Source organism: Biomphalaria glabrata, chromosome 1 (genome assembly GCF_947242115.1).
Source record: "Biomphalaria glabrata chromosome 1, xgBioGlab47.1, whole genome shotgun sequence".
In the NCBI taxonomy this organism is placed as follows: domain Eukaryota; kingdom Metazoa; phylum Mollusca; class Gastropoda; family Planorbidae; genus Biomphalaria; species Biomphalaria glabrata.
This window is the reverse complement of record NC_074711.1, coordinates 51,101,132-51,115,177: the sequence shown is the minus strand read 5'-3', so window position 1 is coordinate 51,115,177 and position 14,046 is coordinate 51,101,132. Positions and strand designations below refer to the sequence as shown.

Here is a 14,046-nt window from a genome sequence, read left to right as displayed (position 1 = left end):
AAAGTCTTTCAGTCAGGGCTAATCCACCTTTTTTGTAGACCTCTGCGGGAATGGAATTAGACGATTCAGGCTTCCAAAATAACGTAACACTTTAATGTCCAATAAATCAACAGCCAAAACTGTACAATTGGCAACAAGTTTCACAGACTGCAAAAATATTTCTCCGTTTATTAACAACCGTACCGCCGTATCAACTCTTGCACTTGCCTCTCCGTCTCGTCCTGGGCTTGCGTTGGGCTCAACTGTTCTGGACTCTGACGTCACACACCAGGCTCGTTATGTCGGACTTGATTGCAGATAGATTGCCGTCTTGACTCTACTCCACACCGAACAGTCGTAAATGCGCCGTACAGAACCACACCGCTGAACCACACCGCTGAACCACACCGCTGAACCACACCGCTGAACCACATTGAACCAAGTCATCTGAAGTGAACCGTCTAGACTGCGACACCTTCACAGCATTGAAAATATGGATCTATTGTAATTTCGCTACATTCAAAAGGAGTACAGTTTGCAACAACAGTTTGGGAAACCCTGCTTTATTTAAAACAACTTGAACTCTGCATGGTTAATATGATAATCTTTTGTTCGTCCTGATTCAATCCAATATCGAGATGTCTTCCAAGAGATCAACAAGTTTGTTGTCACTCAAAAGTTTTCTAAGGCAGAGTTTTTAATAGATTATAATTAAAATGTCAAAATCAAAACAACAAACCATGAAAACCGTTTAAACTATAAAGTTATAGATAAATCATTTATATTCCACAAAATAGAGAAATAAATAAAGATTTTTCACATAACAAGAGAAATAACTGGCTATTTCAACTGTAGTGGACTTGTAAGCCAATAGGCCGCAATACCGTTTATATATTTCCTTTTGCCCAGGTTGAAGGCAATCTTTTTTTAGACGAATTTAACTCTTTTAAACCAGGCACCAGCATTCACAGCTAGACGAAATTTGTTATTCAGTTTCAAATTGTGGTAGACAACTTTCTGTCAGAAACTGTCCCATTAAAACAAAATACACACAAAATGAATGTCGTTAAGGATTTGATTTCAATTTAGACAATTTCAAGTAAGACTAATTGTGTTGATTTCAATGTCAAAGTCTTAAAGTTCATTTTTTATTTTTATTATTTTTTTGGTGCTTGTCTCGATGTTCTAGAAAGATCTTGACTTTGCTCACAAATTCTTTCTCTTTGTTTTTATCAAGTGGGATTGGGGAATAAAATCCATCACTTTCAGACTTCTCGATACAATCTTTGAATAGATGAGATGATCGCTGAGTCTCTATCAGCACATTGTTCTTTAGTGTACCCTTCTCGCTGGCTGTCTTCTTGACTTCACTTTGTGCATGATGCACCTGGTTAGTGCCTTTTGTACATCCCAGTTCTTCACTTAGTGCATGCCGCACCTGGTTTGTACTATTTGTACCAAGCAGTTCTGCTCCACAGAAATCCGTTGACCATTGAAAGTCATTGTTGGCTCCATGCATAGTTACAGTTTCATTCATTTGAGCGTTACGTGTAGATTTGTGTGCATCAATAGGGAGCTGACAATTCGATCTTGAATAGAATTTTTTGGGGGGATCCGAGTCGAAATAGTCATCATCCAACTCGAAGGAGTTGAGAACGGAAAGAGTATGACTGTACGTTTCGCACATCAGAATTTGTTTGTGTTGTTTGTCCAATGACCGCCTGTATTGTTTGTCTATCTCGTCTCTTAGTGCCGACTCGGAGACATGACGTTGTCTAACTTCTTCCGACTTTCTTGGAGGCTTTTTTTTCCTCGATCTATTCAGATCCGAGTCTGTCTCTGATGATCTATTGCCCCAAGGAGAGGCTAAAAAGTTTATGAACTTTTTCATTTTTTTTTCAGAAATCAGCCGACGTAGGAGAAGAATGTGAGGTCTCTTCTAGAAGGAAATAAATTTAAAAAAATGATAGATAGATAGATAGATAGATAGATAGATAGATAGATAGATAGATAGATAGATAGAAATCTACTTCCTAGTTCAAACCTCCCGCAGGACGACGGGAGATGGCAGGGGGCAGGGACCACCTAGACGACCATACGACAGTCCCGCGCGACCAGGCAGCAAACCTCAGAAAAGATGACTAGTCTGATGACTAAATCTATAAAAGATGTTAGTTCTATGTTATGCACTTTAGATCGTCATCTAGATGGTCAGAGTTCTAATCCTGCCTGCTTCCATCTCCTGCAGTTGCACAGGACCAGTAGGCTAAGAATCGTTAGTTCTGAAGAAACTGAAACATAGAAAGTAAAGAAATACTTGGGTAACAAGCGTGTGACAAGACAAACCAATACATAGTAGAATGCATAACTGACTAGAAAGACAATACATAGTAGAAAGCATAACTGACTAGAAAGACAATACATAGTAGTGAGCATAACTGACTAGAAAGACAATACATAGTAGAATGCATAACTGACTAGAAAGACAATACATAGTAGAAAGCATAACTGACTAGAAAGACAATACATAGTAGTGAGCATAACTGAGTAGAAAGACAAAACATAGTAGAAAGCATAACTGACTAGTAAGACAATACATGGTAGAAAGCATAACTGACTAGAAAGACAATACATAGTAGAAAGCATAACTGACTAGAAAGACAATACATAGTAGTGAGCATAACTGACTAGAAAGACAAAACATAGTAGAAAGCATAACTGACTAGAAAGACAATACATAGTAGAAAGCATAACTGACTAGAAAGACAATACATAGTAGAAAGCATAACTGACTAGAAAGACAATACATAGTAGTGAGCATAACTGACTAGAAAGACAATACATAGTAGAAAGCATAACTGACTAGAAAGACAATACATAGTAGAAAGCATAACTGACTAGAAAGACAATACATAGTAGAAAGCATAACTGACTAGAAAGACAATACATAGTAGAAAGCATAACTGACTAGAAAGACAATACATAGTAGAAAGCATAACTGACTAGAAAGACAATACATAGTAGTGAGCATAACTGACTAGAAAGACAAAACATAGTAGTGAGCATAACTGACTAGAAAGACAATACATAGTAGAAAGCATAACTGACTAGAAAGACAATACATAGTAGAAAGCATAACTGACTAGAAAGACAATACATAGTAGAAAGCATAACTGACTAGAAAGACAATACATAGTAGTGAGCATAACTGACTAGAAAGACAATACATAGTAGAAAGCATAACTGACTAGAAAGACAATACATAGTAGAAAGCATAACTGACTAGAAAGACAATACATAGTAGAAAGCATAACTGACTAGAAAGACAATACATAGTAGAAAGCATAACTGACTAGAAAGACAATACATAGTAGAAAGCATAACTGACTAGAAAGACAATACATAGTAGTGAGCATAACTGACTAGAAAGACAAAACATAGTAGAAAGCATAACTGACTAGAAAGACAATACATAAAAGAAAGTGAAAGGCAATAAATGGTAGAAAGTGAAAGGCAATAAATGGTAGAAAGTGAAAGGCAATAAATGGTAGAAAGTGAAAGGCAATAAATGGTAGAAAGTGAAAGGCAATAAATGGTAGAAAGTGAAAGGCAATAAATGGTAGAAAGTGAAAGGCAATAAATGGTAGAAAGTGAAAGGCAATAAATGGTAGAAAGCAGGTGAAAGATAATAAATAAAAATCATTTATCTATAAATAATAATTTTATTTATAAAGCGCTGTTAACAAACAAAATGTAGGCTCAATGCGCTATAATAACATTACAAACGCAAACACGACAGCTAAAATGACAAACTACTCTAAAAAAGTTTTAAACAGATAGGTCTTAATGTTCTTTTTGAATGTAGTGTAGGGTGTTGTCTGACTGAGATCAATGGGGAGTGAGTTCCAAACCTTTGGTCCGTGCCCTCAGACCGTAGCTTTTGAGTGAGAAATGTGGCACTACTAGAAGAGTCCATTGATCGCCGGGCTCTTTGAGGGACAGATGGAGTGATCAGTTCGCTAAAGACAAAAGTGTGGCCACCTTGTAGTTGATTCTCGCTTTCACGGGAAGCCAATGGAGCGTGCGCAAGAGCGTGGAAGCAGAATCGCGTTTTGTTTTTCTAAGTACTATTCGTGCGGCGTTGTTCTGAATACGTTGCAACTTGGCTTTTTTGTCATCGGGTATACCTGCTAGCACGGCGTTGCAGTAGTCAAGGCGGGAGAGTATGAATGCCCACAGATAGTTTTTTTTTTGTTGACTCCGTTGTTAAATATGGTCGGATCTGGTCTCATCTGCGCAGCTGCAGATAAACACCTTTGCAGAGCTGACTTATGTGTAGGTCGAAAGATAGTGCTGAATAGAAGAAAACTCCAAGATTTCGTACTACACGGACATAAGGAACTTGGCAGTTTGTGATAAAAAAAAAGGGATCTGTGCTCTCGACTTTTGAGACGTTGTTCCGAGTGCCAATCTTAATTATTTCTGTCTTGTCTTCATTCATCTTGAGCTTATTCTCAACCATCCAATCGCTCACCAATAAATGATAGCAAGTGAAAGACAATAAATAGTAGAAAACAGGTGAATGACAAAAAAAATGATAGAAATTAGGCGCAAGACAATTAATATAAGCAGAAAGTAGCTGACAAGAAAGACAATAAATGGTAGAAAACAGGTGAAAGACAATTAATGGTAAAAAATATCTGAGTGACAATAAATGGTAAAAAGCAGGTGATTGACAAAAAAATGGTAGAAAACAGGTAAAAGACGATATATGGTCGTAGATGTAAGACAATAAATGGTAGAAAAATGGTGAAAAACAATATATGGTAGAAAACAGGTGAAAAACAATATATGGTAGAAAACAGGTGAAAGACAATAAATGGTAGAAAACAGGTGAAGGACAAAAAAAATGGTAGATGTAGGCGAAAGACAATTAAATGTAAGCAGAAAGCAGATGACAAGAAAGACAATAATTGGTAGAAAACAGGTGAAAGACAATAAATGGTAGAAAATATATAAGAGACAATAAATGGTAAAAAGCAGGAAAATGACAAAAAAATGGTAGAAAGCAGGCATACGACGATAAATGGTAGCAGATGAAAGACGATAAATGGTAGAAAACAGGTGAAAGACAATAAATGGTAGAAAGCAGGTGACTATAAAAGACAATAAATGGTAGAAAGCAGGTGACTATAAAAGACAATAAATGGTAGAAAGCAGGTGACTATAAAAGACAATTAATGGTAGAAAGCAGATGACTATAAAAGACAATAAATGGTAGAAAGCAGGTGACTATAAAAGACAATTAATGGTAGAAAGCAGGTGACTATAAAAGACAATAAATGGTAGAAAGCAGGTGACTATAAAAGACAATTAATGGTAGAAAGCAGATGACTATAAAAGACAATAAATGGTAGAAAGCAGGTGACTATAAAAGACAATTAATGGTAGAAAGCAGATGACTATAAAAGACAATAAACGCTAGAAAGCAGGTGACTATAAAAGACAATAAATGCTAGAAAGCAGGTGACTATAAAAGACAATAAATGCTAGAAAGCAGGTGACTATAAAAGACAATAAATGCTAGAAAGCAGGTGACTATAAAAGACAATAAATGCTAGAAAGCAGGTGACTATAAAAGACAATAAATGCTAGAAAGCAGGTGACTATAAAAGACAATAAATGCTAGAAAGCAGGTGACTATAAAAGACAATAAATGCTAGAAATGAAGCGACTAGAAAAAGAAACAAACCTGAAGCTTCTAAAACAATTGCCCTTGCTAGACTTTTGTTCTACTAGTTTCTAAGTACAAAAAACTTGTTTAGAAAAAGAAACTTGGCAGAGTCCTTGATAAACAACCTGCTCAAATTACATTACGTAATGTCCGTAGTGATCTCAAGATATTTATTGTTATTGAGAAGCAAGAAAGACTTTGCCAGACATATCTATATCTCCAAAAAAAAGAAAGTAGTATGTTTTGATTTTAACTAGAAAGGACTTATGCTGTTCTATACATATTTACAAACGGATCTAAAATCTAATACTATTATGATTATGATCCAGTTTTAGATGTAGAGATTCTTGATTATAAATTTTAGATTCAGTTTCTACCACTTCTACTTTCTAGATCTAGATTGATTGTATCTACTTACCCTGTCAAAGGGCATCCAATAAATAGATTGTAAGTCTACTCCTTAAAAAAAAACTCAACGATTTTTCAGTTTGTCTCTAAGTACATACAAATATACATCTATTAAATCTATAGTCATCTATCCGAAGCTGTGACTTTCTATTCGTTTCATTCTGTTTTCGTGTTCTGAATTTTATGTGAATCCTTTTTGCAAGACTCTCTTCAGTCAAGCCTCAAGTATTCCGAACTGTGTTGAATGGTGTACAACTAGAAAGTCTATTTGAATTGTGTTCAGCTCTTTCCTTTCAAAGGAAACTTACGCAGCTACACCTGCATTACTAACAAACTTGTCGATGTTATTGTAAGCAGCTTGGTCATTAGTAAGACATTGTCTTTAGGGTCCTCCTTAGGCCGATTTTACCGATTGCTCAAATTGGACCCCTCGACTGACAGGGGCCCCGCATATTGTATTTAGCATACCACTAATAGTCATAGCTCTTGTCATAGGCTTTTAAAGATGTAGGGTGCCTATTTATGACTCCCTATGAAAGTTGTATAATAAATGATCTAATAGATATTAATAGTTGTTAGTGTAACAAAACTGTAGAAGAGGGACATAGATGCGGTACCATAGCCTACTTTTCGGGGTATAATCTTTGTCAATCCTCTCATTCTCTCGCCATGCCCTGGACATTTCTCTATCTTGCAAGTTTGTAAACTTCAGTAATCTAAAATGCTGTTTAATAAATGTCAAATGACATCTCGATCTAGACCTCTATATCCAATTTTAATTAGATCGAAAACTGTAAATATTGCTGATTGATGAATCATTTTCTTTCTTTCAATGATTAATAGATCAAGTATGGTAGAAATTGGTTTTTCGATGATTAATAGATAAAGTATGGTAGAGCTAATTTACATTAAATAAACAACATCTGATTAATAAACACGAAACAGAATATACGTAATACGTAATATAGTATTGATAAATACATTTATTTTATAATATTGAATGTACACAATGTCATTTCATTTATATATGCATGCTTCTTGGAGGCATCTCTATACGTTCTGTGTTGGTTAAAAATCTTCCTATTCGTAACTTCCTTTTCAATAATAACTTTAAAAAAAAAAAATATTGGTCTAAAAATATATCCACGGCAATGTATAAAACTATCAGTATAGTATACTGTATTTATAGATACCTAGGCATTGTAAGACGAGTTTTAATTTAGAATCCGCATCTCCATTTCACTCTGCGCCTTAGAGTTTTGTCCAAATTGATACCCAGGACACATCCCATAGTCAGATTGAATAGAAGGAATACTATCTTTACGTTGGGCTCCATTGTACATAGCATTCTCCGAAGTTTGACAGTTTCTTTGTATTTCGGGCATACTATCTTTACGTTGGGCTCCATTGTACATAGCATTCTCCGAAGTTTGACAGTTTCTTTGTATTTCGGACATACTATCTTTACGTTGGGCTCCATTGTAAATAGCATTGTCCGAAGTTTGAAAGTTTCTTTGTATTTCGGACATACTGTCTTTACGTTGGGCTCCATTGTACATAGCATTCTCCGAAGTTTGACAGTTTCTTTGTATTTCGGACATACTGTCTTTACGTTGGGCTCCATTGTACATAGCATTGTCTGAAGTTTGAAATTTATTTTGTATCTCGGCCAGGTTGGGCTGATAACCTTCTTCAAAGGTTTCAAAAGTAACGGTTTTGTACATGTACCGGGGAGCAGGTTCCTGTTTTTGGGTTCCAGATTCGCACAGGGTCGTAAAGCAATGAGTCTTGGTTTTTTTATCGGAAGTCTCTTTTCTGCAGGTCTCCTGTTTGTTTGCCACTTGACTGGCGTCGACTGGTATACAGTAGAGCAGCACACCAGCGTTTGAAATTCTAGATCTTTCCTTAAAATTTCTAAAACATTTTCTTGGAAATAGCTTGAGGTTGTAGCCAGCTTGGTGTGGGTTATCCTGACATTCTATGCACTGAAGAGTTTTGACGTAGTTAAGTGTAGTGTCGTCGTTTTGGGTAGAATCAAAACGTAGTCCTTCAGCAGTGGCACCACCAAGATCGTTCTCTTCAGTTTCGAAAGAATCTTTTTCAGCGTCGCTGTCTTCATCCAAAGGACCAACGACACACGAGTAAACTCGAGGGACATAAACGGGGGAAGACACCTTTCTATTGTAGGAATCTTTCTTGGACTCTTTTGGATTACTTTGTTCTTGGCCGGCAGAATCTTGTGCAACATTGTTGTGCACCTGGCCACCTAGAGGATTAACTATTTCACCACATGGACACCGTACTAGCTGTCGTTTTGTGGCTGGGATTTGCTGACCACATGAACATCTAATGGCTGAAGTTAGTGGTGGTGCTATCATTTGACCCCCCGTCGATCTGGCGACATTGTCTTTACCACATGGACACCCCGTTAAATGACCAGTTGGTGACCAGTTAGTCCATTGATCAATGGCTTTTACTACCCCATGACCATCTGAGCGGTTAGCTGTCTGACTACCAGGCATCTGACCAGATGGACTGTAAGCTGCGTGGATAGCTGGACACCCATTCGCGTGAACAGCTGGCCAGCTGATTACTTGGCAAACTGGACATTTAGCTGCAACTCCAGCTGGCCAGTTAGATCCCTGAACTTCTGAGAACCCGGCCCTTTGACCTGTTGACCAGTTAGTCGTTTGAACATTGGGAAAATGGGCAGCTTGCGTGTTTAGCCAGGTAGATCCCTCACCTACTGGATACCTAGCCATTTGTTCCTTTAACCTTCGCGTTTCCCGGCAACAGGGACATTGTCCATTGAAATAGCCGACTTCTTGGTCTTCGGGTACTCTATCAATTTGATCATACATTTCTCTGACTAGTTACATAGGAACATCTGAATTGAATTATCTAAGCTGAAACTGACTACCAATGTTGCCGCACAAAGATTCATTTGTTGACTTCATAACACTAGAAATGAAGCCATAAGTCCATATATCCCTGAAGCCAAGACATTACACTTGTTAATAGATGAACATTTTAAGTGGAGATAGAAGCTCCTTGCATGTTTAGGCGTGAACAAGTGCACACTGCAATTAATTTAAGGTGGGAACAGAAGCACACTGCGATTTTAGGCGGAAACTTTAGCGCAATGCAAGTTTAGGCGGTAGCAGTTCACTGCAACATCAGACAGGTACAAAAGCTCCGTGCAACATCAGACAGGTACAAAAGCTCCGTGCAACATCAGACAGGTACAGAAGCTCCGTGCAACATCAGACAGGTACAGAAGCTCCGTGCAACATCAGACAGGTACAGAAGCTCCGTGCAACATCAGACAGGTACAAAAGCTCCGTGCAACATCAGACAGGTACAGAAGCTCCGTGCAACATCAGACAGGTACAGAAGCTCCGTTCAACATCAGACAGGTACAGAAGCTCCGTTCAACATCAGACAGGTACAGAAGCTCCGTGCAACATCAGACAGGTACAGAAGCTCCGTGCAACATCAGACAGGTACAGAAGCTCCGTTCAACATCAGACAGGTACAGAAGCTCCGTTCAACATCAGACAGGTACAGAAGCTCCGTGCAACATCAGACCGGGAAAAAATTAAAGCAACATTAGTACCCGCCCCGTTTTTTTAGCTGATTTTGTTGTTGTGTGAAAGAATAAAATATGATGACTACAAACTTGTATTCCATTCTGAACTCATGAAGCACTTCTTCTTTTTCTATTTTAAGTTGAGGCGTTTTTGTTCCAATGAAATTAACATTCTATATTGTAGAGTCACTGTAAATATCCATGACATTATATTCTGAAATACAAATTACCATATTTAAATGGACTGCTAAGAAAGTCAGAACTGCCGTTATGACTACTGTGCAGAATTATGCTGTTAACTAGTATTTGGCACTATCAGAGCAGATAGGCCATATTTGTTTTCGAAAGGAAAAACTTCCGTTTTAAAATTGTGTATTTTTTTTTTATAATGAAAAGTTGTAAAAGTTTTAATTTAATTTAATTGGTAACGAAATTAAACAAAAATATTTATAGCTTTTTTAAGAAACAAAAAGTTGTCTAATACTTTTTGGTACGTTTGTAAACGTTTGAGCTATGACCACTTCATGGAGCTCTTACAGCTGTCTTGCACACACCAATCAGGAGAGTTCAAAGTGACGTCAATGCCGCCATGCTCCAGAAGTGTTCACTTCCCTAATGTGTTGTCGACCACCTGGGCATACAGTCGACCACCTGGGCATACAGTCGACCACCTGGGCATACAGTCGACCACCTGGGCATACAGTCGACCACCTGGGCATACAGTCGACCACCTGGGCATACAGTCGACCACCTGGGCATACAGTCGACCACCTGGGCATACAGTCGATCACCTGGGCATACAGTCGATCACCTGGGCATACAGTCGATCACCTGGGCATACAGTCGACCACCTGGGCATACAGTCGACCACCTGGGCATACAGTCGATCACCTGGGCATACAGTCGACCACCTGGGCATACAGTCGACCACCTGGGCATACAGTCGATCACCTGGGCATACAGTCGATCACCTGGGCATACAATCGACCACCTGGGCATACAGTCGATCACCTGGGCATACAGTCGACCACCTGGGCATACAGTCGACCACCTGGGCATACAGTCGATCACCTGGGCATACAGTCGACCACCTGGGCATACAGTCGATCACCTGGGCATACAGTCGATCACCTGGGCATACAGTCGACCACCTGGGCATACAGTCGACCACCTGGGCATACAGTCGACCACCTGGGCATACAGTCGACCACCTGGGCATACAGTCGACCACCTGGGCATACAGTCGATCACCTGGGCATACAGTCGACCACCTAGGCATACAGTCGACCACCTGGGCATACAGTCGACCACCTGGGCATACAGTCGACCACCTGGGCATACAGTCGACCACCTGGGCATACAGTCGATCACCTAGGCATACAGTCGATCACCTGGGCATACAGTCGATCACCTGGGCATACAGTCGACCACCTGGGCATACAGTCGACCACCTAGGCATACAGTCGATCACCTGGGCATACAGTGTTCAATGATGCATCACTGGCTATAGAAATAGACAATTATTTGGCTAAGGCCAACAGCGACATTGGTTGCTTCCAATCAGATAAATAGCTATCGTGAAGACCGCGGGACACACATATGAACCCCAAAGCCCAGCCCTTGTCCAATAACTAGCTGAGTGGGGGAGGGAGGCAATTTTTTCAAACCTAAACCCAAACCCCATGTTTGAGAGAGAGGAGAGAGAGAGATAGAGAGAGAGAGATTGATAAATACACAGCACATAAGTAAAGTTAGTCAAATATATCCTAGCAAAAGATATGGACAAATAGAGAAAGACTGTGGACAGATCATGTGGTACCCTTTTTTATTTGTTTATAAATATATATATATATATATATATATATATATATATATACTACACATATATTACCCGCGGGTCTTAATTTGCGTATCACTGTCGATATAGTCGCTGAGATTGTTTTGAAAACAATTAAACGAAAGTATAATGCTAAAAGAAAGCGAATTCGTGAATTTTAAAAAATAGTATGAATGGAGCTATCAAAATAGCTAATCTACCTAAATCCATTCCATTTTTTTTAATTAAAACATTTGCTTTTAGGTCTACATATATTTAAATCTAGATCTAGAGTCTAGATACTATTATAATAGATGTAGACCTACTATTATAAGAGTGAATTCAATTGCTCAAGAAGCTTATTAATTATTGTATGTTAGTATATTTAATATACCACATATAGAGCCTTATGTAGCCTGCCCAATCATATCGTGTTTACATAGCGATGTGCACGACACATGAATGGGACTATTAAAATGCATGTCAACATGGAAGCTATAGCGAATGTATGAAAAATGCTTTAGGAACACAAAATGTGAGGGTTAATTTGATTAAAATATGAAATGAATGGACTTTATTTTGTATGTTAATGTGTTAAAGTATAAATTAGATCGTTCCTCTTTGAATTAGATCGATCTAGAATTAGAGTTAGATCTAGACTGTCTAGAGTCTAGACTTAGAAGTCGCCTCGATAAATGAATGGGATTATAAAGTACGTCAGGACGTCTACATTCGCAGATATAAAAAACGAATTTATGTAAAAATGCTTTTGAAAAACAAATTTAAAGCTTGATTTTATTAAATAATGAAATCAATAGACTTTATTTTGTAATTTCCATGTGTCAAAGTAAAAAACTATCTGTGCAAAGTGTAGTTTTAAAAATTAGATCTAGATCTAGATCCTTTCGATCTTCTTTCATATAAACAATTAAACATCCACAAAATAGAAATACTTTCATAGAGTTGGGCAACTTTTATTTTTTGAGGGTCTAAAGTTTGTTCAAGGGCTACAATACATACAATTAGTACCCAAGGAACATTTATGTCAAGTTTTATCAAGATTGGTCAAACGGTTTTGATTTCTATGCGGGACATACATACATACACAAGCCTTAGTTTCTAATTTATAGTATATATATATACAGTGGCGTAGCATCCATGGCACGAAGGGGTTCAATGAACCCGAACCCACAAGCAATAGGGGCCCACAGCTGTGGCGTAGCAACCATGGCGCGAAGGAGCTCATTACGCTTGGGCCCATGCCTCAAGGTCAGTTGGAGCCCACATTAGAACTTAGGAAGAACATTTGTTTGTTCATTTGAAACACTTTTAAGTAGTTTAACTCTGTTAAGAAGTTGTAAAAACATTGACTTTTTAAGACACTATTACTTATATGTAGCCCTAACTGAATCAAACGTTATGACATAATTATGAAAAAGGTACGACATTGGAATGTCTTTACATTTAGTTTCCTCTTTTTTTTTTTGTCACACATTAAATTTGTCTTATTGGCTGGAGAGGAGCCCATAAAGATGTTCTTGAACCCGGAGTACTAGTGTAGCAGGCAGTGGTTACGTCCTATAGTTCTCGCAGTACTCGAGTGATATTAACTTGTGTAGCAGGCAGTGGTTACGTCCTATAGTTCTCGCAGTACTGGAGTGATATTTACTTGTGTAGCAGGCAGTGGTTACGTCCTATAGTCCTCGCAGTACTGGTGTGATATTTACTTGTGTAGCAGGCAGTGGTTACGTCCTATAGTCCTCGCAGTACTGGTGTGATATTTACTTGTGTAGCAGGCAGTGATTACGTCCTATAGTCCTCGCAGTACTGGTGTGATATTTACTTGTGTAGCAGGCAGTGGTTACGTCCTATAGTCCTCGCAGTACTGGTGTGATATTTACTTGTGTAGCAGGCAGTGGTTCCGTCATATAGTCCTCGCAGTACTGGTGTAATATTTACTTGTGTAGCAGGCAGTGGTTAAGTCGTATACATCTACAGTCTCTGGCCATCACCTAAATTAAAATTTTACTTACACTAATAGTCCAATATTTAAACTACATGCTTACATATTACTTCCTAATGTGTCTTAAAACGAATAGATATTAATTAATAATATCGTTTATCCCGTGCTTTTAAGAATGTGCGCTTATAATACTGTCTCTAATTCAGTCACAAGAAGCACTAGCACTTGATTTCCAACATCAATTCGGTTCAACACCAAGCCGTGTTTATGTCATCTCCCATTTAGCTCGAGCCTGTCACACAAGTCCTGGGTTGAATCCCCATACTAAATGAAATATATATGTTAAATGTTTTCTTGGAGGTTCAGTGAGTGCCTATTTAAATTATTCCGATAGCAGATTCCTGCGATGGTTGATTTTGAAACCAATACGGTGCAATGCCCACACATTCACATCGTATGACCTTAAAACCATCCATTCGAATAACTTATTTTCTTTAAAAAGTTACGATATTTACATTGGAATGTCTTTTCATTTAGATTACTCATTTTTTTTCACA

The 14,046-nt window shown here is 38.2% G+C and overlaps 2 protein-coding genes across 4 annotated transcripts; one reads left to right on the top strand and one right to left on the bottom strand.

Annotated features, from left to right (window-relative positions):
* Window positions 1–743: 743 nt before the first annotated feature.
* On the bottom strand, window positions 744–6,360 carry LOC106075393 (uncharacterized). Of its 3 annotated transcripts, none has more exons than XM_013236338.2 (2): window positions 6,132–6,360; window positions 744–1,918 (listed from the first exon to the last, which is right to left on the bottom strand). In XM_013236338.2, exons 1-2 carry the CDS (start codon window positions 6,144–6,146, stop codon window positions 1,121–1,123), a joined length of 813 nt encoding a protein of 270 aa, XP_013091792.2. In that variant the 5' UTR covers window positions 6,147–6,360; the 3' UTR covers window positions 744–1,120. The 3 variants fall into 3 exon arrangements, with proteins under 3 accessions (XP_013091792.2, XP_055898458.1, XP_055898462.1); XM_056042483.1 differs by having other exon boundaries at window positions 744–1,915; XM_056042487.1 differs by lacking the exon at window positions 6,132–6,360 and adding an exon at window positions 5,732–6,085.
* Window positions 6,361–10,234: 3,874 nt separating this feature from the next.
* Window positions 10,235–11,203, top strand: LOC129924961 (mucin-1-like). Its single transcript, XM_056022624.1, has one exon. It carries the CDS (start codon window positions 10,235–10,237, stop codon window positions 11,201–11,203), a length of 969 nt encoding a protein of 322 aa, XP_055878599.1.
* The last annotated feature ends 2,843 nt before the right edge of the window (window positions 11,204–14,046 follow it).